This window comes from Thamnophis sirtalis, unplaced genomic scaffold (assembly GCF_051295495.1).
Source record: "Thamnophis sirtalis isolate CommonGarterSnake01/CBP01778 unplaced genomic scaffold, rThaSir2_p1.2 scaffold_2, whole genome shotgun sequence".
In the NCBI taxonomy this organism is placed as follows: domain Eukaryota; kingdom Metazoa; phylum Chordata; class Lepidosauria; order Squamata; family Natricidae; genus Thamnophis; species Thamnophis sirtalis.
In genome coordinates, this window is record NW_028261382.1 from 74,344,395 (window position 1) to 74,371,478 (window position 27,084).

General features: G+C 45.2%; 1 protein-coding gene across 1 annotated transcript in view; it reads left to right on the plus strand.

Annotated features, from left to right (window-relative positions):
• Positions 1-27,084, plus strand: part of SEMA4C (semaphorin 4C) — a 102,916-nt gene that overhangs the window by 61,745 nt on the left and 14,087 nt on the right. The window contains exons 3-12 of the mRNA XM_087706109.1: positions 7,213-7,361; positions 8,828-8,890; positions 13,877-13,975; positions 14,099-14,195; positions 15,556-15,672; positions 18,948-19,099; positions 20,195-20,370; positions 20,795-20,939; positions 22,508-22,730; positions 25,873-25,988. Of these exons, the coding sequence (XP_087562235.1) occupies positions 7,213-7,361; positions 8,828-8,890; positions 13,877-13,975; positions 14,099-14,195; positions 15,556-15,672; positions 18,948-19,099; positions 20,195-20,370; positions 20,795-20,939; positions 22,508-22,730; positions 25,873-25,988 (1,337 nt within the window). The remainder of the gene's footprint in view (positions 1-7,212; positions 7,362-8,827; positions 8,891-13,876; positions 13,976-14,098; positions 14,196-15,555; positions 15,673-18,947; positions 19,100-20,194; positions 20,371-20,794; positions 20,940-22,507; positions 22,731-25,872; positions 25,989-27,084) is intronic.

Sequence of the window (27,084 nt, forward strand, 5' to 3'; positions counted from 1 at the left end):
CCGCCGCTTTGCAAAAATGGTGCTTGCAGACAGTTGTGGTTAAGAACTAGAAAGGGGGCAAGGAAAAGAGCAATCTTAGGAGATTTTTTTCCCCCTCCTAAGATTGGTTTCCCCTCCCCGGAGCTGGTTTGGCAGCCCCGTCTTTGCCCTGGGCCTCTGTTGCATAAGCAGACTTTGTTATCCTTTTCTTTTGATTCAAAAAGGAAAACGTCGCGAATCCTTATCTGAAGAGGTCATGAGGACCTGCACAAATGCAAAGCAAAAACCCCTTGGAACTGAAATGAACTCCATGGCGGCTCCATGGCGGCTCTGTGCACAATATTTAGACAGTTTCTGATAATGAAGAGCTCCAGAGAGGCACATTGCACAGGGAATATCCATTATAGGGTGGTGGATATATTTGGATTTGGGTGAGAGTGCATTGGGCACCCTCACAAAAGGAAGATGTGTGCGAAAAGACTAATATTTCTAACACCATTTGCTAGAGCACAAGGGTCTCCTCAGGGCTGCGTCCTAAGTCCACTCTGGTTCACCCTGTTGAACCCAGGACTGTTGTGCAAGGTTTGTCGCCAACATTATTGTGAAGTATGCGGACGATACAACAGTGTAAAGGTAAAGGTTCCCTTTGCAAATATGTGCTCGTCATTCCCGACTCTAGGGGGCTGTGCTCATCTCCATTATAAAGCTGAAGACGTCTTCGTGGTCATGTGGCCAGCATGACTAAACACTGAAGGCGCATGGAACGCTGTTACCTTCCCACCAAAGGTGCTCCCTATTTTTCTACTTTGCATTTTTTAACGTGCTTTCAAACTGCTAGGTTGGCAGAAGCTGGGACAAGTAACTGGAGCTCACCCCATTAGGCGGCGCTAGGGATTCGAACCGCCGACCTGCCGACCATTCGGATCAACAAGCTAAGTTTCGCTTCTCATCCAAGAAGCTTCTTCAGCTCCGATTGGATGGTGGGGAATGGAAGGATTTATCTTCCTTGCAGAAAGCGGGTCATTTGCAACCTTTTAGAGGATTGTTGACCGGTTGTCTGCAAGGACTATAAATCCTTCCATTTCCCCACCCTCCTGTCAGAGCTGAAGAAGCTTCTTGGATGAGAAGCAAAATGTCTTCAAAGAAAAAACAAGAAAGTCCAGTTGCCTCCTGAAAAAGTACCTTTGGGACAACTGTGATGTGGATGACTGAGAATCTCTACAGTCATTTGGTGAATTGGTGTAATAAAAATAACCACGTTTTAAATGTAGGAAAAACTAAAGAGATCTTTGTCGCTTTCACAAAAGGCAGGCACAGTCACACACCTCTGTGAATTAATGATTCACCTGTGGAGGTGGCTAGCAGCATCAAAGTTTCTGGGTGTGCAACTAATGGCTAGGTTGGCTTAGTCGCTCAACAGCAAGACACTTAGTGAAGTGGGCACAACAGCGGTTGCATTTTCTGCGTCACGTGACAAAAGTACATCTTCCTCCCTCTGTCCTTACCACTTTCTATACAGGGGATCCTGTCATATAGCACTACTGTCTGGTTTAGAAGCATTTCTGCTTCAAACTGAAAGGCGATGCAGAGAGTGGTGAGGACGGCAAAAAAGATTATTGCCAGTTCACTTCCTTCTATCCAGGATATGGCATATAAGCGATGTTTGACCAGGGTCTGCACAATTGTCTGGGATGCTACACATCCTCTTCCCTTGTCATCTTCTGGGAGGGGACTTTGTGGTACTTGGAACATCCAGATTTGGTCACACTTGTGTTCCATACAGTATCAACCTTGTGAACTCTCAAACTTCTTTCTGCTATGTATTCAAGATGGACAGTGATGGAAGGATGGATGGATGGATGGATGGATGGATATAGATAGATGGATGGATGGATGGATGGATGGATGGATGATAGGTAGGTAGGTAGGTAGATATAGATGATTGATAGATGAAAGAGAGAGGGGAGGTAGGTATATAGGTAGATGATAAATGATGGATGGATGGATGGATGGATGATAGATAGATGGATGTATATAGCACATATGTATCTGTGTTATGTACGTGTATGGGTAGATATATACTTTCTCTTGAGAGCAGGCAACAATTTCATTTTTAATGTGTGCCAGTGTGCTCACAGTAAAAAAATTACAATAAACATTATCTTGTCTTAAAATGTCCATCACCAGAGGTTTGCCAATTCATAGACAGAATATCACGATGGGCCCAGCTAAACATTCCCTACTCACTTACCCTAAGGAAAACTAGAATGGCTGTCCTTGCCACTTTTCCTTTGTTCCATGCAGGAAGAACCTAATTTCACATGTAAGTGAGGTAAAGGTAAAGGAGTCCTTGTGGATTTTACTTCACTAGTCATTGCATACAATAGGGAACAGCACTGTCCGAAGACATTTCTGTGGTCATGTGGCCAGCATGACATCACGGAGGTCTATTACCTTCTCACCAAAGTGGTACCTATTTATCTACTTGCATTTGCATTCTTTCAAACAGCTAAGTTGGCAAGAGCTGGAGCAGGGTGTCAAATTCAAGGCCCTGGGCCGGATCTGGCCTGCAGGGTGCTTAGATCTGGTCCACGGGGCCGCCCTGGATAAAGCGAAGGACTGGCCTGGGGTGCCTCTGCCAGTCCTCCCAGGCTCCATTTTCACAGGCAGAGGGCTGCAGGACATTGAGCTCCCCACGCCTACCCTGCCCACACCCACCTCGGGCCCCCAAGGGCAAACACAACCCTGATGTGACCCTCAATGAAATTGAGTTTGACACCCCTGAGCTGGAGGGGAGGACGGGAGCTCACCCCATCACATGGCATTTGGGTCTCGAATTAGGGCAGCTTGCTTTACAGCCAACAAGCCCACCACCCTACCCACTGAGCCACCACGCCGCCTAACTTCACAGGTGGGAATCATGAAAACCAATCGATCGCCCCAGCTGCTGCCTTTCAGGCTCCACGCCAGCCCCAGCGGTAAATCTTAACTCTCCAGACAGTAATAAGCCCATATCCATTCCAGGATCTTCCTTTCCGTACTGCATGGTTAGATGAATCTCTTCCTGGCAAGCTAGAACAAAGCCAGATCACCAGAGAGCCACCTGCCTGCTGCATTGCAGAGGGATCAGGCAGGGAGATCCCAACTCCTGGTGTTGGCAACCCCTCTCAATCTGACTTAAGGATGGAATGGGTGCAAAAAGGCAGCACGATTTGACATACAGGTGATCCACCACTTACAAAAGTTCATTGAGCAATCGCTTTTAGAACAACTTTATTGTCACTTTGAAGGTACGCTACCCGGCCTAGATTAAAATCGGTGGTGGGATTAAAATCAATTAACAACCGGTTCTCTGCCCTAATAACTGGTTGGGTAGGCATGTCCATGGTAGGAATGGCCAGGGGTGTGACAGGGAGCAAAAACGGGCTATGGGGTGTGTGTGCACACACATCCATGCCCCATTTTTGGCCTAGTAGCAACAGCAATAGCAGTTAGACTTATATACTGCTTCATAGGGCTTTCAGCCCTCTCTAAGCGGTTTACAGAGTCAGCATATTGCCCCCAACAACAATCTGGGTCCTCATTTTACCCACCTCGGAAGGATGGAAGGCTGAGTCAACCCTGAGCCGGTGAGATTTGAACCGCCGAACTGCCGAACTAGCAGTCAACTAAAGTAGCCTGCAGTACTGCACTCTAACCACTGCGCCACCTCGGCTCCTGTAGGCCTCCTGGTCAGCCGATCGTCACCGAACCGGATGCAAACTTAACATATGATTCACCCGAACCGGCTGAATCCCACCCCTGATTAAAATGAAATATATACATTGCATATAGCTCTCCCAGGGCCTCCACCTCTGATATAAACACAAACATAAACAGGACAAGATAAATAAATACAAAATTATGCATTGGAAAAGGGGACTTATCACCGTTTTTCACACTTACGCCGGTGGTAGCAATGCCTTGGTCACATGATAAAAATTCAAAACACCTGGAAACTGATTTCTATTTATGACGGCGGCAGTGTCCTGAAGGGGGTGTGTGTCCTATGATCCCCTTTTGCGACCTTCTAACAAGCAAAGTCAATAGGGAAGCCAGATTCACTTAACAACTGCCAGAGGTGGGTTGCTGCCAGTTTGGCCCTGATCAGGCGAACCGGTAGTAGCGGCGGTAGGAGGCTTCGCCCACCTGCCCAGATGCTTCTGTGCATGCACAGAATTGCTGTGCAGTAGCAACCTACCTCTGACAAGCACGTTATTCACTTAACCCAGTGTTTCTCAACCTTGTCAACTTGAAGATGTCTGGACTTCAAGTCCCAGAATTCCCCAGCCAGCGAATGCGAATGCTGGCTTGGGAATTCTGGGACTTGAAGTCCAGACATTTTCAAGTTGACAAGGTTGAGAAACACTGACTTAACCACTACAGTAGTTCGCTTAACAATTGTGGCAAGGAAGGTCGTAAAATAGGAGAAAATGCACCACCAATGTCTCGCATAGCAACAGAAATTCTGTGGTCATAAATTGAGGTCTAACTGTATTTAAAATGACTTATTCAAGGGTTACTGGGGCAATTCAATCATATTATTTTTTCCCCCCATTTCTCAATTCAATGGATGTTTAGCTCTCCTTTTGTTGGCCTTTGGCAGAGCACTCATCTGTGTCGACAACAAGTTGAGAGTTCCCGGTTCCTCCTCCATGGCACTGCAAGTAGTCCTCGACGTATGACCACAGTGGAGCCCAAACGTTAAGTGAGACAGCCGTTAAGTGAGCTTGGCCTCATTTTGCAATCTTTCCTATCAACAGCTATTAGGCGACTCGCTGCAGTTAAGTCAGCAGCAGTTGCTACGTGAGTTTTGCCCCATTTTTACGAGCTTTCTTGCCACCGTTGTTAAGTGAATCACTGCCGTTGATAATTTAACAACCTGGTTGTTAAGCGAATCTGGTTTTCCCTTCAACTTTGGTCGCAAAAGGGGGTCATGTGACCATGGAACACCGCAACTGTCTTAAATATGAGCTAGTTGCCAACTGTCTGAATTATGCCCATGGGTTGCAGCAACTGTCATAAGTATGGAAACAGTCGTAAGTCCCTTTTGTTCAGTGCCGTCGGAACCTTGAATGGTCACTAAACAAATTATTGCAAGTCAAATCACCCATATTATCTCATCCCACCTTTTCTTCCTCCTGCTGCTTTCTTCTTCTTAGCGATTTTATTTTATTTCCATGTTTTCAGTTTTTTTAAGCTGCATTTCCTTTAAAAAGAACTAAATTCACAGCTGTGTGTTCCAACATCGGTTGATCTCTGCCCAATTTTAAGTCCCTGGCGACATTTAAAATAATGGAGAAGAGATTGTTCCTACAGCATTGTCTTCTTCTGCCCCCGTTTTATATTCCTCGACACAAATGCCGTTGTTTATATTCTCCGAAGCTTGCAAAGTTACCGTTTTTAAAGTTTCCTATTTCAAGCACGTCATTGTATGAAAGGTTGCCATCCCTTGAGTTGAAAGCTCTAGGCTGTTGGAATAAAAAAGCAATTCACTCCCACTGAAATCGGAGACATTTAAGGAGATTTTTGTAAGCCAAGGTTGTTGTTTTTTAAAGTATTGTATTATTTTTGAAGACGCAAATGGGAGAGCCCTCTTGAGAAAGGGAATAAAATGCTTTGTCTCGGCATCCCCTTCAGATGAAAATAAATAAATAAATAAATTCACAGCACCCTAACTGCAGAAAGTACTTTGCTGTTTTCTGCAGGAACATCTACCGTGTGTCCCCGAAAATAAGACAGGGTCCTATTTTCTTTTGACACCCCTTCCCCGAAATAAGCACTTGGCCTTATTTTTGGGGAGGTCTTATTATTTTTGAGGTGCAGGAGGCAGCGAGCATGGTCAGCTCATGGCTCCTGGTGTGTTGCAATATTTGGGGGGAGATCTTATTTTTGGGGTAGGACTTATTTTAGTGCATGCACTCAAAAGCCCGATTGGGCTTTTTATCCGGGGAAGTCTTATTTTCAGGGAAGCAGGGTAGAATCCAGCACAGTGGTTTTCTAGAGGGGCATTATCTTTGCTGCTGCAAAATATGACTCTTTGCAGATAGCCTTGTCTATTCCATTAATTTGGTTTCTCCTGCTGGAGAAGAAGCATGCTGGAGGACTGGAACACAGAGCCAAGAATCTTTGGCGGGGCGAATTAAAAACAACAAAAACAAGATTCATGTAGAAGCCTGTCTTGTTTAGAAAGGCCACAAGACAAGGGTGTGGAGAGGCTTGTCCTGGAAAACATGTCCTTCACCTCCACCCTCCATGTCATCCAGAAAAGTCACAGGAAAACTAAGAAGGAATAGTTGCATGTGCTAGTTTCAATATCAAAACCAGAATTGCTATTTAAAATGCGAATCTCCACTTCTAAACTCATACATTCATCTTAAATGTTAAGGTAAAGGTTCCTATTGCACATATGTGCTAGTCGGTATGTACTGACTCTAGGGGGCGGTGCTCATCTCTAATACCACTCTATAAAGCCTTAGTAAGACCACACCTAGAATACTGCATCCAGTTTTGGTCACAGGTTGCTGTAACTGGGCATGGCTATTCTAGTGAAGAGAAGTACCAAGGCAGACATGATATTTGAGGGGCTGTCACAGAGAGGTGGAAGGGGGTCAAGCTATTTTCCAAAGTCTTAAAGCCTTAGTAAGACCACACCTAGAATACTACATCCAGTTTTGGTCACCACACTCTAAAAAAGATGTTGAGACTCTAGAAAAAGTGCAGAGGAGAGCAACCAGGATGATTAGGGGACTGGAGGCTAAAACGTACGATGAACAGTTGCAGGAACTGGGCATGGCTGGTCTAGTGAAGAGAAGGACTAGGGGAGATATGATAGCAGCCTTCCAATATTTGAGGGGTTGCCACAGAGAGGAGGAGGTCAAGCTATTTTCCAACGCACCTGAAAGCCAGACAAGGAATAATGGATGGAAACTGAACAAGGAGAGATTCAACCTAAAAATAAGGAGAAACTTTCTGACAGTGAGAATAATCAACCCATGGAATAGAAGTTGCCTTCAGATGTTGTGGGAGCTTCATCACTGGAGGCTTTCAAGAGATTGGACTGCCATCTGTCAGAAATGGTGTAGAGTCTCCTGCTCAGGCGGGGGTGGGTGGGTTGGACTAGATGACCTTCCAACAATGTTAATCTGTTTACAAAAGACCACTTTCTCAAGGTTGTCCACCTTTCCTTTGCAGAACTGAAAGAAGGGACCAAATGTTTCTCCATGGCAGGTGTGTCCAACTATACAACGCTGACCTTGGCTGACCGCAAAGGGCTACTCTACGTTGGAGCCCGTGAAGCCATCTTTGCTTTAAGCATCAGCTCCATGGAGATGGAGGAAGCGGTAAGTAGAAGAATGAATGGGTTTGGACTCTGGACCTCCTACTTTCCAGTCTGGGGCTTCTGTTTCAGGCAGTGGGTCGTCTAAGGCAGCGATCACCAACCGGTGGCCCGTGAGAAAATTTTGGTGGTCCACAGAAAAATTATTTGCCTTTTTTAGATTGCACTAAATCAGGGGTCCTCAAACTGCGGCCCCTGGGACAAATACATGCAATGAATGCTTGTGAGTCTCCCCCTTTGGGGTCTTTTTATGTGGGTTAGAGGGGGGCAGAAATTCCAACTCAGGGTCTGCTTTGGCCTCCTGGTGGGGGGCTTTGGGCAAAAGCTGGAGGGAAGTGCTGCTAGTGGCAGAGGGCCTCATTCCAGTGGGACTGCATCATGGCCTGGAACTGGCTGACCATCTCAGCCTGCTGAGCCTCCAGGCACCGGCACCTGGCCTTGCACTCCCACAGGTCTTCCCTCTGCTTGGAAAGCCTATGCTCCTAGTCCTCAGTGAGATGTTTCTGCTGAGCCTCCTTCTCGGTCAGATCCAATTTGAACTGAGCTCTTTTGCCAACTCTTTCTCATGATGGCTACTTAGCTGCAACAACTGCTTCCAGAGTCGTTCCAGACTCTAGGGGGCGGTGTTCATCTCCATTTCAAAGCCAAAGAGCCAGCGCTATCCAAAGACATCTCATGATCATGTAGGCCGGCATGAATAAATGCCAAAGGCGCACAGAACGCTCTTACCTTCCCACCAAAGGTGGTTCTTATTTTTCTACTTGCATTTTGATGTGCTTTCGAACTGCTAAGTTGGCAGAAGCTGGGACAAGTAATGGGAGCTCCCTCTGTTACGCGGCGCTAGGGATTCGAACCGCCAAAGTGCTGACTTTTCTGATTGACAAGCTCTGCGTCTGAGCCACTGCGTCCCATTTTTCCAGTAGAATGCCCAATAAAAAATATCTCTGGTTTCAAGTTTATGTGCAGCTTTGAAATTCCGTTTAGTTCTGACTATTGTAGCATTCCAAACATTGGAACTGGGTCCCTTAAAGAATAAGCATCCGCATTTAATCCCATGTGCTGGTTTTTGCCTATTTTAATTTTTTTTTGGGGGGGGGGAAGGCCTGATGTGTTTCAAACCTACCAATTTCCTTGGTTTATGGGTTCGGTGCCTTTGTACGCCGCCTACCAAATGCTTCCCTCTACAAGCCAAGGTAAAGATATACGAGAGACAGGTGGATTTAGACTTGTGAGGGATGATCCTGCATCCCTGCTCACTGTTTTTAATTCCTGGTTAAATAAATAGGATCTGCCTGTCGCTGTGGTCCTTAATGGAAGGGCAGTTCCCCTTTGGGGTTTATGGGCACTAAATCAGCCTTCCTTCCCATCAACGCTGGCAGCACGGCCCAAGGTTGGTGAGACAGGTTGGGGTGTAGCTTTCAAATGCTGTTGCTCAGAGGGTAATTAAAGAGGAATAATTGTTCTTTTCAGATACTTTGGGAGGCTCCGGCAGAGAGGAAGGCAGAATGCATCCAAAAAGGCAGAAGTAATCAGGTAAGCACTTTCTGAAAATTCCACATTCTGTCTTTTCCTTCTGTAGAATTCCCTTAACAATAGAAGATTGAAAAACGGAGTTGGAAGGGACCTTGGGGGTCACCAACTGGTGGTCCGCAGAAAACTTATTTGCCTTTTTTATATTGCACTAAATCAGGGCTCCTCAAACTACGGCCCCTGGGACAGGTACGTGCAGTGAACGCTTGTGGTGCTGCAGAGAGTCTGCACACCTAGCACTGATGAGGTTACCTAGTTGGGTAATGAAACATCTGCAAGAAAACAATCAAACCCAGAGAACACCAAACACCATTCAACTCTCAGCTACAAATATTCTCTTCTATTAGGGCAGTGTTTCTCAACCTTGGCTACTTGAAGATGTCTGGACTTCAACTCCCAGAATTCCCCAGCCAGCGAATGCTGGCTGGGGAATTCTGGGAGTTGAAGTCCAGACATCTTCAAGTGGCCAAGGTTGAGAAACACTGTATTAGGGTCTGTTCAAAGCCATGCATGCTGCATATTTAAAAAACTACAAAGCAAGTCTTCTCTAAGCGGTTTATAGAGTCAGCATAATTGCCCCCAACAATCTGGGTCCTCATTTGACCCACCTCGGAAGGCTGGAAGGCTGAGTCAACTTTGAGCCTGGGGAAATTCGAACTGCCAAATTGCAGGCAGCCGGCAGGCAGCAGAAGCAGCCAGCAGTACCGCACTCTCACCACTGCGCCACCGCGGCTCAGACTATGAGGCTGGTTCTCCACTCTCCAAGTTGATAGGAGCTTCATCAACGCCAGCATTGCACATTTGATAGCTCCCTTTCCACCCAAGGTTGCAGTTTGCAGCACTTAAAAAGGCCCTTATTAGGTTGTTCGGTACTACACATAGTGGCTGGGGAACCTTTCCGTGGCAGTGTAGCTTCCCTGTAGTTGGCCAACAAGGCTCTGAGATGGCCTAGATGATTAAAGACTTCAAATATTTGGATGGCGAGCTTTCTAGTCAATTCAGCTACATCCATGGTCTCACAGGGAAATCATGTTCCAGATCTGTTTATAATTATATGTGTTAACCCCTTTCGGTGATGTATTCATTCTGTGGATAATTCTTTTCACCCTGAGAGTACCTTTTGAGAAGCAGAACGATGCTGGCTGCTGCTAAAGGACAGGAAAAATGCAGGTAGTCCTTAACTTACAACAGTTCATTTAGTGACCGACTTTACGATGGCACTGAAAATAGTGACTTTTGACCATTTTTCACACTTGGGACCGTTGCAACTTCCTTGCGCTCATCATCTTCTTTTAATGACCCCATAATGCCTTGTGGGTTGGAGTCTGGGCAACTAAATGGAGCTGAGTGTTTTACTGGCCGGATGCCCTTCCCTGTTGCCAATGTGGAGTTTTATTCAGCAGATATAATCTCATTGTGCCCAGAGAGAGAAATATCTGCCTCTACCTAGGATAAAACTCCTGATTGTGAGGTGAGAGCTCCACCCTTAAGCCACCGCACCACTCATGCAACATCCCCACGGTCACGTGATCAAAATTGGGATGCTTGGCAGCTGGCTCATATTTACGACGGTTGCAGTGTCCCAGGGAGTTTCGTGATCCCCTTTTGTGACTCCCTGGCTGACAAAGTCAGTGGGGAAGCCAGATTCGCTTAGCAACCACGTTACTAACTTAACCACTGCAGTGATTCACTTAACAACTAGTGGCAAGAAAGGTTGTAAAATGGGACAAAATTAGGGACAACGTTTGTCTCGCTTAGCAACAAAAAATGTGGAACCCATCGTGGTCGTACGTAGCTACCCCTGACCTAAGGGCGACAAAGACACCCCCAAAATTACGCCTCTGGACACCGTCAGTGTCGCATTCTTTTGTTTTTCATCTTTTTCGCTTCTCATTTAATATTATTCTGGAAAGTCTTGGAGTTGGGAGCACTTACTTTCATCAAATCATGTATATTTAATATCAATTTAAATAGCCCAGAGTAATTTCTTCATTAATCAGAAGTAACTTTCATTAAAAATAGATGGGAAGATCCCAAGTGGATTCATCCTTCCCCATTAGATACAGTGAATTATGCTAGGTAGGCTGTAGGGTGCCAGATGGAGAAAGCTCGTTCCCAATGGTCCTTGACTTACGACCAGGGGTGGGATTGAAAAAAAAAAGCAATTCCTGGTTCCTGGGTGGGCATGGCCTTGTCAACTTCCTGCACCACAGTGGTGCAGGAAGTGCAGAGGCTCTGGGAGGGCGAAAACGGCCTCCCCCCAGCTCCGGAGGCTGGAAACAGACCCGTTTCCGGACTTCCGGTACTTCCGGTAGGCCAATTTTTCGGGGGGGGCCCCCGAGCCTCCACACGGGCCCTGCACTCACGTTGAATGATGAATGGGCCACATAGAGACTCCTGGGAGGGGAAGAGCAGGGTGGACAAGGCCAGCCGTTCCTTGTAACTACCGGTTCGGCAAACCAGATTAAAATTAACATCCAGTTCTCCCGAACCGGTGCAAAATGGGTGAATCCCACTGCTGCTTACGACCACAATTGGATCCCGAATTTCTGTAAATAACCAAGGGGGTTGTTAACTGAGTTGTGCCCCATTTTGTGATTTTCTCTCTCTTCTTTTTTTGCCCCAGCTGCTAAGTAAATCCCTGCAGTTGTTAAGTAAATCATGCGGTCGTTAAGCAAATCCTATTTCCCCCGCTCGCTTTGTTTCTCAGAAGCCAGCATTCACAGGACTCTGGTAAATGCCAAGCTCCAAATTTTGATCACATGACCAAGGCGTGCCCTGCTGGTTATAAGGGCAAGGATGAGTTGAAAGTTGTAACTTCAAATAGTCAATAAAACGAATTGGTGTTAAGTCAAGGCTAGCTGTATATGCCATTTGAATGGGAGTTCAGAATTCTGATTTAGATTTGTTCGTCCAAAATAAGGTAGGGTTTTGAGCCAAGGAAACCCTGAATTTGAGGGAGCTCCTACAAAGATGAGGGGGGTCAAACCATTTTCCAAAGCACCAAAAGGCAAGACGAGAAACAATGGATGGAAACTGACCAAGGAGAAAGAAGCAACCTAAAGCTTAAAGTATAGGTTAGAACAGAATAACAGAGTTGGAAGGGACCTTGGAGGTCTTCTAGTCCAACCCCCTGCCTAGGCAGGAAACCCTACACCACTTCAGACAAATGGTTATCCAACATCTTCTTAAAAGCCTCCAGTGTTGCAGCATTCACAACTTCTGGAGGCAAGCTGTTCCACTGATTAATTGTTCTAACAGTCAAGAAGTTTTTCCTTAGATCTAGGTTGCTTCTCTCCTTGATTAGTTTCCATCCATTGCTTATTGTTCTACCCTCAGGTGCCTTGGAGAATAGGTTGATCCCCTCTTCTTTGGGGCAGCCACTGAGATATTGTAACACTGCTATCATGTCTCCCCTAGTTCTTCTTTTCATTAAACTAGACATACCCAGTTCCTGCAACTGTTCTTCATATGTTTTAGCCTCCAGTCCCCTAATCCTCTTTGTTGCTCTTCTCTGCGCTCTTTCTAGAGTCTCAGCATCTTGTTTAGGTGTTGGTTCTCCTGCTTGAGCAGGGGGCTGGACTAGAAGACCTCCAAGGTCCCTTCCAGCTCATTCATTCTATTCTAAGGAGAAGTTTCTTAACAGTGAGAGCAATGAACCGATGGGACATCTTGCCTTCAGAAGATGTGGGCGCTCCATCACTGGAGGCTTTTAAGAAGAGACTGGACAGTCACTTGTGTGGAATGGTGTAGGGTCCCCTGCTCAAGCAGTGGGGTTGGACTAGAAGACCTCCAAGGTCCCTTCCAATTCTATTCTATGTTCTACGTTGAAAAGAGCCACAAGCTAAAATCCTGCTTTGCTTAACGATTGCCCTGGAGACTGGAAGAAAACTGTCTTGTGATACCCTGCCGCTCAGATACAATAAGCCAACTGTATCTTCGTAATATGGGATTTGTTTTATTAATGGTTAGAAAATAGAAGCGGAAAATAGAAATTGGGGAAATACTACTATGTATACTGTCACATAATACAAAACATTCTTTTTACTATGCATAGAAAAATATCAGAAGTCGAAAGATTATCACTATGCATGCAAATTACTATGTATGCGTAAGGGACGCAGTGGCTCAGTGGCTAAGACTCTGAGCTTCTCAATCAGAAAGGTCGGCAGTTCGGTGGTTCGAATCCCTAGCACCCTGTAACAGAGTGAGCTCCCGTTACTTGTCCCAGCTTCTGCCAATCTAGCAGTTCGAAAGCATGTAAAAAATGCAAGTAGAAAAACAGGAACCACATTTGGTGGGAAGGTAACAATGTTTCGTGCGCCTTTGGCGTTGAGTCCTGCGGCCACATGACCACGGAGACGTCTTCGGACAGTGCTGGCTCTTCGGCTTTGATACAGAGATGAGCACTGCTGTCCCTTAGAGTCAGGAAGGACTAGCACATATGTGCGAGGGGAACCTTTGCCTTTACCTTATGTGTAAATAATATTATTAGTATTATCCTTATGCATAAAGTAAATTGATCCAGACAAGGCACTGTTCACCAAGCACCTATGGATACAAAATAAATAATAATACTTTTTTAAAAGGTACAATCAGCCACATTTGACTTAAATGCCGGCTTCTTTTTCTCTGCTAACGCAGCCGTTGTGGTTGCACATTTTGCCCTGGAAAAGGTGCGCTCTGCAGTTTTCCATTAAAGATGCTCTTTAAAATTAAGGATCGGAGGAGGGGCCATGCTGCAGGCTGCCCAGATTTCCCTCTGATGTCTAAATTCCTTTCCCCACTCAGCTTTCTCTGATCTTTTTTTTTTTTTTACTTCAAGCCAATCTCAGCCGCCTGGAGAATTAGCTACCTGCTGCTAAAGACGGCTGCAATTTTAGAATGTTGAGTCTTCTGCAAAGGCAATGCTCAGCGCAGGCTCTCTTGGGCGCATAGGTGGGTTGTGGGGAAGTTTGTTAACAAACCTCTCCTTTCCCTTCCTCCCAGACTGAATGTTTCAACTACATCCGCTTCCTCCAGATCTACAACAGCTCTCACATGTACACCTGTGGCACGTATGCCTTCCAGCCCAAATGCGGCTACATTGTGAGTAGAGCAGAACACATTCCCCCCCCCCCCGCCCCACGTACGTGATACAGTTTTTGAGCACGCCCGGCTTGTCATGGGGGTTTATAAACATGTTTTTTTTCCCCCTCATGCCTTTTTCAGGACTTGGCCACCTTCTCCTTGGATAGGTTCTCCTTCGAGGAAGGCAAGGGCAAATGTCCATACGACCCTGCCAAGGGCTACACGAGCCTCATTGTGGGTAAGTGACCATCTGTGTGTGTGTGTGTGTGTGTGTGTGTGTGTGTGTGTGTGTGTGTGTGTGTGTGCTTGGTTTAGTGCTGAAGGAGAGGAGATGATGATAAAGATGGGACTAAGCCAGTGGTTCCCAAACTTGGCAACTTTAAGACTTGTGGATTTCAACTTCCAGAATTCTCCAGCCAGCTCTGCTGGCTGGAGAATTCTGGGAGTTGAAGTCCACAAGTCTTAAAGTTGCCAAGTTTGGGAACCACTGGACTAAGCTACCGAGGAGAATTTCTCCAAAGGGCAAAAGGGGAGAGCCAACTTCTGCAGACCTTCTCCTGCCCAGTGGATGTACTCATGCTAAACCAGCATTTCTCAACTTCGTCAATTTTAATTTTAACTGGTGTGGACTTCAACGTCTAGAATTTCCCAGCCAAGTTTCCAGAACTTGGATAAGATAAAAGGCTGGGATGAGATGGAGAGAATGGAACAGCAATAGCACTTAGACTTATATACCGCTTCACAGTGCTCTAAGCAGTTTACACAGTCAGACTTTTACCCCCAACAATCTGGGTCCTCATTTGACCCACCTCAGAAGGATGGAAGGCTGAGTCGACCTTGAGCCTGGTGAGATTGAACTGCCAAATTGCAGTCAGCTGGCAGTCAGCAGAAGTAGCTTGCAGGACTGCATTTCAACTACTGTACCACCGCAGCTCATAGAATGGGATAGGATAGGATAGAATAGAATGGAATATTGGAATGAATGGAATGGAATAGAATAGAATAAATATGGAATAGAATAGAATAAATATGGAATAGAATAGAATAAATATGGAATGGAATAAAATAAGAATGGAATGGAATATTGGAATGAATAGAATAAAATAGAATAGAATAAATATGGAAGAGAATAGAATAAATATGGAAGAGAATAGAATAAATATGGAATGGAAGAATGGAATGAATAGAATAGAATAAGGGGAGAGGAGAGGAGAGGAGATAACCTCTATTGTCACTTTTTTTTCTGTGAATACAATAGCATATGTTGAAAACGCTTAATAGTTAGCAAGGTTGACACTCTATGCTACAAAGCTATTACAGAACCTAGCTGTTCTGCTTCGGATACCAAAAAGCCCCCTCCCAGAAGGTAACAAAGAAAACTGGTCCTGGAGAGGACCCGTAGCATCCCTGACAAAACAGCAGACCTTGGTCGAGTATCGCACATGCTGTGTCCTGAATGTGGGTGTTGAAGTCCATACTTCTTCAAAGCTGCCAAGATTGTGCACCACGACCCTTGACAGTCAAGCGTCTCTACTTTTCGGAATCCGATAGGGAACTCCGGGTTTACTGGGCTCACTCCTTTTCCTTGTCTCTTTCAGAGGAAGGGTTGTACTCCGCAACACACAACAACTTCCTGGGTACCGATCCTGTGATCCTGCGCAACCTGGGGCCCCAGTATCCCGTCAAGACTGAGCACCTGCCTACATGGCTTAATGGTGAGATGCTACAAGGGGATGTTTCTTCTGTGGATCTTCTCAGCATAGTTACATAGACTTCTGTGCTGGGAAGTGGGAGGATTCATATGCATGCGCTGCATATTGAATGTACATGCTGCTTATCATTGGTGGGATTAAAATGATTTTACTACCAGTTCTGTGGGCAGGGAGAAGGATACTGCAAGATCTCCATTCCCTCCCCACTCCAGGGGAAGGACACTGCAAAATCCCCATTCCCTCCCCACTCCAGGGGAAGGATACTGCAAAATCTCCATTCCCTCCCCACTCCAGAGAAATGATACTGCAAAATCCCCATTTCCTCCCCACTCCTGGGAAGGACACTGCAAAATCTCCATCCCCTCCCCACTCCAGGGGAAGGATACTGCAAAATCCCCATTCCCTTCCCACTCCAGGGAAATGATACTGCAAAATCCACATTTCCTCCCCACTCCTGGGGAAGAACACTGCAAAATCTCCATCCCCTCCCCACTCCAGGGGAAGGATACTGCAAAATCCTCATTTCCTCCCCACTCCTGGGGAAGGACACTGCAAACGCTCCATTCTCTCCCCACTACAGGGATAGGATATTGCAGAATCCCCATTCCCTCCCCACTCCATGGATCATCGGATCCCACTCAGGGAGATGTAGCCCTCCAAGGTGTTGGGCAGAGGCCTTGCAGCAAATCTATCATGTCATCTCTTTAATCCGGACAGGGGCGTAGGCCGTCTTTTGCGATAAATTACTTTAATTTTGTTTTAATTAACAGAAAATAAATCGGCGGAAAGCTGACATTTTTATTATACGTTCAATTTTTTGATGCCGCCCAAGTCTGACATTTTGTAAAGCGACATGCCAGGCCCTGGCACCATCTAATTCCTGCCTTTTGTTCCGTGCAATCCTCGCTGGCATTTTTTAGAAAATGAAAATATTGGGAGGAGTGTGTATGCGTGCGTATGTGTGTTTTTTTGTGTGGCTTCAATCTAGGATTTGCTTTGGAAGTGTGCCCACCGCAGGGAAAGTGGGCTGGTAGAGCACATTCTGGGGCAGTGATGGCTAACCTTTTTGTCATCACGTGCCGAAAGCACCCACACCCATAATGCAATGTGCGTGCGACACACACTCCCGTGCCCCACCCCCCTGTGTATGCACGTGTGACCCCCCCCTTGCCCCATTTTGGGCCTAGTAGGCTTCCTGGCAGCCTCCTGGGACCAAAAATAGACCTCTGTGTGGGGAACGCTTCCCTGCATCCTCCTGAGACCAAAGATGGGCTGTGTAGGTATATGCCGCATCCCCTGTGCTCCCCCGTGCATGTTCATGTGACCCCCCCATGTGTGAGGGGGCATCTCTCACATGCACCCTGTGCATGCGCGGCAGAGACCCAAAAATCAGCCAGCTGGCAGGAGGTACGTGCACATGTGTGGCGAAGCTGATCTGGGACAATGGCTCACATGGTCCCAGAGAGGGCTCTAGGTGCCACCTATGGCACGCATGCCATAGGTTAACCATGACAGTTCTAGCATGTGTGTGAATGCCTTTCGATGAGGGAATAAATGGGGAACTCATCATATTTGCAGATGACACCAAGCTGGCAGGAATAGCCAACACTCCAGAAGACAGGCTTAAGATACAGAAGGATTTTGACAAACTTGAATATTGAGCACTATCTAATAAAATGAAATTCAATGGTGAAAAGAGTAAGGTTCTACATTTAGGCAAGAAAAACGAAATGCACAGGTATAGTATAGGTGGTACCTTGCTCAATAGTAGTAACTGTGAGAGGGATCTTGGAGTCCTAGTGGACAACCATTTAAATATGAACCAGCAGTGTGCAGCAGCTGCCAAAAAAGCCAGCACAGTTCTAGGCTGCATCAACAGAGGAATAGAATCAAGATCACGTGAAGTGTTAATACCACTTTATAATGCCTTGGTAAGGCCACACTTGGAATCCTGCATTCAGTTTTGGTCGCCACGATGTAAAAAAGATGTGGAGACTCTGGAAAGAGTGCAGAGAAGAGCAACCAAGATGATTAGGGGACTGGAGGCTAAAACATATGAAGAATGGTTGCAGGAACTGGGGATGTCTAGTTTAATGAAAAGAAGGACTAGGTGTGACATGATAGCAGTGCTTCGATATCTCAGGTTCTGTCCCAAAGAAGAGGGACTCAACTTCTCCAAAGCACATGAGGATAGAACAAGAAGCAATGGGTGGAAACTAATCAAGGAGAGAAGCAACTTAGAACTAAGGAGAAATTTCCTGACACTTAGAACAATTAATCAGTAGAACGATTTGCTTCCAGAAGTTGTGAATGCCCCAACACTGGAAGTCTTTAAGAAAAGATTGGATAACCATTTGTCTGAAACGGTATAGGGTTTCCTGCCTAGGCAGGGGGTTGGACTAGAAGACCTCCAGAGTCCCTTCCAACTCTGCTATTGTATTGTATTAACACGGTATCTTCACGTAGGCGAGAGCTTTGTAACTGATTGGGTTTACTGAAACAAAATGAGCATTAAACAGCCCCTCCCAGGAGTGTCATGTACAAGTGAGCTTCCCGACATGATGTTAAGATGATTTAGGTGCCCCATCTGACAAAGGAGATTTCATACTCCTTTAACTCAAGAAGGCAGAGATCTTACACAGGCCGGGAAGATTTTTACACTGGATTATACTGTAGACATGGATCAGAGGATATTTGAGTCTTCTTACGGCCAGATTAGTCCTTCGACATTTGGAAGATGAATTTATAGTCCCCAAATACTCAGGGGATGGAAGACCTGCTGTTACTCACAGCTCATGAGTGAGTGGCTTCTACATGCTGAATTATCTCTGGATGCTTACAATGAAATACAGTTGTATTTCTGTAAATATGGTTCTGAAAAAGTTCACATTCAGGTAGTCTATGGCTTAAACAGTTCATTTAATGACGGCTTAAAGTTAGGTAAAGGTAAAGGTTCCCCTCGCATATATGTGCTAGTCGTTCCCAACTCTAGGGGGCAGTGCTCATCTCTGTTTCAAAGCCAAAGTGCCAGCGCTGTCCGAAGACGTTCTCCGTGGTCATGTGGCCGACAAGATTAGACGCCAAAGACGCACGGAACGCTGTTATCTTCTGTTATCCAGCAAAGGTGGTTCCTATTTTTCTACTTGCATTTTTCGAACTGCTAGGTTGGCAGAAGCTGGGACAAGTAACTGGAAAAATCATGCTAGGGTTTATTTTATGGTTGGGTCTTGTTTTGGGGGGAAATACGGTATTTATCTCAACCCTCTTTCCCTCTGCAGAACCCCACTTTGTGGGCTCAGCATTTGTCCAGGAGAGCAAAGGCAGCGATATCGGAGATGACGACAAAGTCTACTTCTTCTTTAGTGAACGAGCAGTGGAATATGATTGCGACATTGACCAAGTGGTAGCCCGTGTGGCTCGGATCTGCAAGGTAGGCCTTGGTCCTTCTCTTTCTGGGGTGTCTCAGGGCTGGAAGGACTTCTGAACAAATCTTGGGGAGTGAGCTTGTCAGAGTTTGTTGCAGAAAAATCAGATCCAGAGAACACACACATATAACTCATTCAGTTGGATTCATTAACTTCTTCATATGCAAAATAACAGGTGAATAAATGTACAGTACCAATAGTAGAGTTTTTCAACGTGGTAGAAGTTACAAGCAGAACACAAGCAGGAGAGAACAGTTTCATTTCAGAGTTCAGAGCAGACAAGTTTAGACTAGTTTACTTCTCAGAGCAGCAGACTCAGAGCTTACAAACTAGTTCCAGTTTCAGTTCTCAGCTAAGACACACCCCTACTCCAAGCTTAAATTTCTGTTTCCAAAACAGCCCTCATTAGCTGACCCAGTTGCTATGCCTATTCATTAGCTGATCTATTCCAGTCTATGAATATTCATACTCTGACAGAGCTTTTCTAGGACAATCTTAGGGGAGATGGGAATGGCCTGTGCTATGAACTGAAAGCTGTGTCCAAAATTCGGACCTTTGGCCACTGGTTCAGATTTATGACGGTTGCAGTGTCCTAGGGTCATGGCAACCAGCATGTATTTATGGCCATTGTTGTGTCCTGGGGTCATGAAATCACTTTTTGTAGTCGTCTGATAAGCAAATTCAATGGAGAAGCCGGTTTCACTTAACAATCATGTTAACAACTTAACAACTGCAGTAATTCACTTAACACCTGCGGCAAGGAACGTCATAAAACGGGCCAAAACTCACTGAACAACGGTCTCACTTAACAATAGAAATGTTGGGCTGAATTGTGGTTGTAAGTCGAGGACTTCCTGTAACATACGGTGATTGGCACCCTACAGTCTTTCCTCATGTCTTTTCACATTCGCTAGCTGGGGAATTCTGGGAGTTGAAGTCCAGACATCTTCAAGTTGCCAAGGTTGAGAAACACTGTCCTAGAGGTTGGCATGGGAATTGCAGTTAGGTGCAGTTGGTAACTCAAGGGCGAGAAAATAGCATCTCAACGCCACTTGGGTACAGAGGGGAGATTAAAGGCTGTTATTTTTTGTTTGGTGCAGGGCGATGTCGGTGGTGCCCGTACTTTGCAGAAAAGGTGGACGACGTTTCTGAAGGCCCGGCTGCTGTGCTCGATTCCAGAGCAGCAGCTGCATTTTAACCGGATCCAGGGGACCTACACGCTGAACGGCGATCACTGGCGTGAGACCAGCTTTTTTGGGGTCTTCCAAGCACGCTGGTAAGTGTTCCGACCTAGAGCCTGAAGCAGACTCCTTGTTCCAACGAAAAAGCCCTTTATTAATTTACTGTGAATTCTGCTCATTCACACCCAGCAAAGTCTTTCAAGGGAGGATTTACAGTCATAGACCTTATCTGTCTTGGAGAGCTGCCAGGCTGATATCTGCAAAACTTGGCCAGGAGTCTCAGAGAGTCATGAACCAATTAAGCGAACTAATTCTCCTGCAAACTCCACTCCCCTTTCACTCCTCTTTTATTTTCTCTGGGCGGGGCCATTCATCGTTCACCTGTGGCCTTACTCCCAAGTCGACCCCAGTTCTTTAGTTGTCTCCAACACTGGACGTTTTTAAGAAGAAACTCTAACAGGAATAAACCTTCTCAAATTTGAACCCTCAACCGCCTGGTTTTCTTTTCATTTCCTGCAGGGGAGACGTTGATGTTTCTGCGGTTTGCCAATACCAGATCTTGGATGTGCAGAAAGTCTTCGAAGGCCCCTACAAGGAATACAGTGAAATTGCTCAGAAGTGGATTCGTTACTCCGACCAGGAACCCGTTCCCCGTCCAGGCGCTGTAAGTCCCATGTCCTCACCCGGGCAGGAACACCACACACACACCCCCCAAAAATTGCTGGCTGGGGAATTCTGGAAGTTGAAGTCCATCTTAAAGTGGCCAAAGTTGAAAAACACCTTTGTTGTAAGGAAAGTTTTGGTTCGAGAGATGGGAAAAATAAAACAAAAAGGGGGAAGGGGGACAAAGAAGAGAAATGCAATGCATATAAAAATATAGAGAGGAGAAATAAGATTTCAAGAGAGCAGGATAAAAGGCAGATAAGAAATCACTAAAAATGGGGTCTTTTTAAAAAGTAAGAGATGATGGATAAGAAGGAAAATGTTAGTAGAAGAGAGGTATAATTTATAGGGTAAATACTAGTATAGATATATAAAGAGTTAGATAGGTAGATGGGAATGTGGAGGTAAATAATTTAATAATATTACTAATTTTGAATGTAATTTGAACAATGTTGGGAGTTAAAAATATTACCGATGGGGGAAAGGGGAATTCATGAGATATTTTTCTGAAAAGAAGAAATAAGGTAAACACATGGAAAATTTGGTTTTTTTTTTAAAGATATAAAATATAGGACATATAGTGATGTTAACTATGTATAAAAATTAAATGAGAAAAGATAAAGAAATATGTAAAGAGAATAATGTGATTGAAGTTGGCATAATAAAACTAGGGTTAAAATGATTAATTTGTTAAGATTAGGGGTTTAGCAATGATATGTAAGCTTAAATGAATTATGGGGGGGAGAAAAGTTTATCTAAGAGAGATGAATATTGATAGAAGTTGGGAAATCAGAATATATTGAAATTATAATTATAAATGAGATGTATAAAATGTGACCCCGTCAAAACACTGTCTATAAAGCATGTATGATGGGGAAAAGGAAAATTGCAATAAAACTTAATTAAAAAGAAAAAGAGAAACTCCTTTGTTGTGACCTGTCAGCTTCCTGCCCCTCCAGTAGCCAAATCAAAGGAGGAGGAGGAGGCGTGAGAATGAAGGTCAGCATCAAGATAACTTGAGAGCTCTGAGGGGGAAGAGGGAATGGAGCTGTCAGAGAAAGAGAGAGAGATGTGGAACCTGGGCTGTCCATCAGCCGTCAGATGGAGAGTCAACAGCCCCCAGGTCTGGAGGTGGCTAATAAGGAAGAGGAGAGGGTCCAGTGCCTGACGCATAGATGCACTGAGGGCAGAGGAGAGGAGAGCAGTGGAAATCTATGGGCCGGTCCTTGGGACAGAAGTGCCACCACTACTAGTGAAGCTCCACCCTAGTTCTGGGGATAAAAGGCAAGGGGCGGAGATGAATAGATGGGGCAGACAACTATTGATCTTCCAGCCAAACAGACTTGTTACCCTGCGGTGAGAGAGAAACTTTTTATAAAGTTAACAGATAAAGGAATCTTTGTGTTAACTTCAGAGGGTTTGACATGTTTGGGAAGCTAGGTCAGAACACACTTCTGCCCCATCCATATCAGGGAGAGCCCCTCCTCTTGAATTGACCGGTTTTTGCTAATTCTCTGTACGTGAAGCTCTAACCTAAACCCTGCTTCCGTCGTCTTTTTTTTGTTCCAGTGTATCACGGATTGGCACCGGTACAACAGTTTCTCCACTTCCCTGGAGCTTCCAGACAACACCCTGAATTTTGCAAAGAAGCACCCCCTGATGGATAAGGCTGTGCCCCCATTGGGCAACCAGCCTTTGCTGGTCAAGAAGGATGCCAACTTCACCCAGCTGGTGGTGGAAAGAGTCCACGGTTTGGATGGCAAACCATACGAAGTGCTGTACATCGGGACAGGTACGGGTTTGAGGGAAGCAAGAAAGAGTCCAAAATTGCAGCTGTGTCCACCTACTTTGACTTTGACCTAACGCGTTTCACTGGGTCAAAGTTTTGGCAGCTACATTTTTGCTGCGTGGTCGTTTCTAACCATAGTTGTTTTATCGAGAGCCAGTTTGGCACAGTGGTTAAAGGCAGCGGGATAGAAACCAGAAGACCAAGAGTGCAGAGAAGAGCAGCCGAGATGATTAGGGGATTTGAGACTAAAACATATAAAGAGCAGTTACAGGAGTCTGAATACTATGAAATTTGGGATAATTGATATAAATGGTTGCATAACAGGAATAAAGTTAATTCAGCCGAGAAACAATAGAGAAATGTATAGAACTGTAGATGAATGTATATAAATATAGAAGCGATATAAGATTGATATGTACAGGTATGATAACAACGTCAATGTGATGATTGTAAAATGTTATGGAGGGAGAAAACAATTACAAATCTGCTTTTTAAAAAAGCACAAAAAAAGGAAGTCATTTTGTGCTTTAGCACATTGGTCTCACATGAGCCTTTTTATGTTGGCATTTAAGTGATATTTTCCCCATATCTTCTACTGACTCTATCATAAAAGTTAATCGGAGAAAATAGTTTGCATTATCTTGCCAGGCTTCAGTTCTGCTAGTTAAAAATTGATCAGAGGCTGGAGACAAATTTTCAGGAGGATTGGATTGGATTGGATTGGATTGATTACATTTATATGCCACCCTTTTCCCCGAAGGGGACTCAGGGCAGCTGACAATTCAGTCAGGGAAGGGGGTACAGACAGGGGATAAAAAGACGAACATAACAATACACAATTTAAAACACACAACAACCATACCATTCGAGGAGGGGAGCAAAAGCTCTTTAGCCCCAGGCCTGTCGGAACAGCGACACGGAGGGTCCGTGAGACGAGAATTTTTTTTCTCCTGTTTGTCAACCAAGTACAAAATGCCCCTTTGGAGACAGAGCTCTTCTCATCTGCGGTTTTTATTATTAGTCATTTCAAAGTGAGTAAATCACAACTCTCTTCATCAAGGAGTTATTTTCAGTCGGGGGAGTGCTGCTTTTAATTGCTTCTTCTAACCACTTAGCTGGTTGGTTTTTTCTTTTTTTTAATAAGCAAATCCTTCTTTTGATGTATTCAGCAGAAAATGATTAAAGCAACAGCAACAACAAAAAGGAACAGCAAAGCAAAGAAGTAAAATAAAATTGCAATAACCCCAACAGCCCATTTTGAAACTGCGTTTCATCTAGCTGGACTGCAAAAAAAACGCCATCTCTTTAAGAGAAGCCATCGTAGATTAGGTCTGGCGGGCAATGCAATAATTATGATGGAGGTCCGGATGCAGAGAAGCTGAACTCGTTTGGGGGGATGTGGGGGCACCCTAGGTGCCATTTACGAGGTTGGTTTGGGGATTGAACTGGTAGGGATGATTTTCACTGCAAACTGGTAGTTAAAAAAAAGCTTCTGAAGATTGCGCAGCTCAGTTTAGACTTTTCAAAGCATTTTTTTCCTGCCTATTCGCCCGAACCAGCAGGAAAAAAATGTTTTAAAAAGAGAGAAAAAAGGTTCCATGACAATCACCTGTGCCCTGCGATCGTGGGAACCTTTTTTTTCACTTTTTAAATATATTTTTTTAATAGCTCAGCATGTGGCCAACATTTTTTAAATTTTTAAAGCATTTTTACTACCTCTTCGCCCGAACCGGTAGTTTAAAAAAAATGCTTTAAAAAGTGGGGGGGAAAGATTCCCACGATTGCACAGCATAGCTGAACTTTTTTTCCTCCGACTTCTTAAAGCATTTTTACTACTGGTTCGGGCAAATAGGTAGTAAAAAAGGCTTTAAAAATTTTAAAAAGTTGGCCACAGCCACCCAGTCATATGACATCCTCCCCCCAAGCCATGCCCAGAGAACCGGTGGCAAAAAAAATTACATTTCACCAATGGATTGGAGCCATCTGGCAAGAGAGGAGATAAAGAGTATGTTGGCATTTAAATGATCATCGGATTCAAACTCTGCAATTTTAAAATTGTCTTGTGTTCTGTGTTCAAAACCCATGCCTCTGTTAGCTGGTCAACCCAAAAAGGTTGCATGTGGTTGGGTCCAAGTGGTAGCTAATGCCTTAATTTGGGGGGAGGGGAGATACCACCTGCCCTGAAGAAAGTTGGTGTGGTGCCCCTTTTATAGAGGCCATCCTTGGACTCTCAACAAAGTTGCATAACTTTGGCCCACCTTTAAACGTTTCCTTTTTAATAGCAATAGCACTTGAACTTATATCTGCTTTATAGTGTTTTTACATCCCTCTGTAAGGAGTTTACAGAATCAGCCTCTTGCCCGCAACAATCTGGGTCCTCTTTTGACCCACCTCGGAAAGATGGAAGGATGAGTCACCCTTGAGCCTGGTGAGATTCAAACTGCCAAATTGCAGTCAGTCAGCAGAAGTAGCCTGCAGTACTGCAATCTAACAACTGTGCCACCTTGGCCCATAAGGGAGGTTTTTAACAGATTAGCAGAGTTGGAAGGGACCTTGCAGGTCATCTAGTCCAAACCGCCACCCAAGCAGGAGACCCTACACCAATTCTGACAAATGGCAGTCCAGTCTCTTCTTGGAAACCTCCAGGGATGAAGGTGCCACAAGTTTTGAAGGCAACTCCTGTTCCATGAGTTCATTGATCTCACTGTCAGAAAATTCCTCCTTATTTCCAGGTGAATCTCTCCTTGATCGGTTTCCATCCATTATTCCTTTTTCTGGCCTTCAGGTGCTTTAGAAAATAGCTTGACCGCCTCCTCTCTGTGGCAGCCCCTCAAATGTTGGAAGACTGCTCTCATGTCTCCCCTGGTCCTTCTCTTCACTAGACTAGCCATGCCCAGTTCCTGCAACCATTCTTTGTATGTTTTAGTCTCCAGTCCCCTCATCATCCTGGTTGCTCTTCTCTGCACTCTTTCTAGAGTCTCCGCATCTTTTTTTTATAGTGTGGTGACCAAAACTGGATGCAGAATTCTAGATGTGGTCTTACTCAGGCTTTATTATAGAGTGGTATCAGTACGTCCCTTGGTCTTGGTTGATTCCTCTGTTAATTCAGTCACTGAATTGTCTCCTGGTCTTTTTGTGTGTGCAGAGAACGGTTGGCTGCACAAAGCGGTGGCCTTGCCTTCAGGTGTCCATCTCATAGAAGAACTGCAAGTGTTTGAGGAAGCCCAACCCATCAAGAGCCTGGTCCTATCAGTACCAAAGGTAAGGAGGTGCAGAGACATTGAATTCTAGAGCTTCCAGAATTCTTAGTCTTTGGCCACCCTGTTTGCAAAGAATTGGCAATCCTAGTGCAGTGATGGCTAACCTATGGCATGCATGCCAGAGGTGGCACAGAGAGCACTCTCTGCTGGCACATGCGCCCCAGGCCAGATCTCCGTGGTTTTTCTTTCATGAGTTTCTGTTTCCCTGCAAACGAGGAAACAGAAGCTCACAAAAGAAAAAGATCTTACCTCTTGCTGCCCTGCCAGCTGGTCTTCGGGTTTCTGCTCCGCATGTATGCATACCCGTGCATGCACATGTCCATGCATGCACAGGTGCACATTTGCACGTGTGCATTTTTCAGTTTGGGCATGCACACGCGTGGGTTTGGGCACTCAGTGTCTAAAAGGTTCGCCATCACTCTCCTAGTGCCATGGGGGAAAACAGGAGGATCTGCAGTGGGGCTCAGATGGTGGGCTGACCTGTGCATGGCGCATATTATACCCTGAGTTTTGTTGCATCAGGCTTCGGGAAGTAGAAATACAGTGGTGTCAGGCATGCCTCCCTCAGTAACCAAGAAAGAAAACTCCTAATTCCATTGTTGGTTGAATTAAAATACTTTTGCTGATTATGAAAAGATAGCAGCAAAAGTAAAGCAAGATTTGAGCCAGAAAGGCGTGAACAAGTACATATCAAATGATAACCTAGCCCCATCCCTCCAATGCCTCCACCCCAGTGTCCAATCTGCAACTCTCTTAGGTGTCATGTGGGGTGCATCTCCAAAAGGCACCATCATGTTGGTATGCAGGACTGTTGGCCTAGACCAGGACCAAACACCCGGAAGAAAACTCCCTTTTCCATATCACCTCCTGTACCATTTATTCCCATCCCAAATACCATGCCCCCACCCTCCCCGGTTTCTATGGCAGCCGATAGCAAGTAAGCGAAGCAGAGGCTGACAAGTGGCTGCGTTTGTGTGACGGTGCCTTCAGACACATCCCTGAGGTGTTATGGTGGGTCTCTGCAGACACTCCTAGGGGAAATTGATACCTAGGATCAAGTTGAAATTTCAGATAGTGCTGATGCTTCCTCTCCAGGG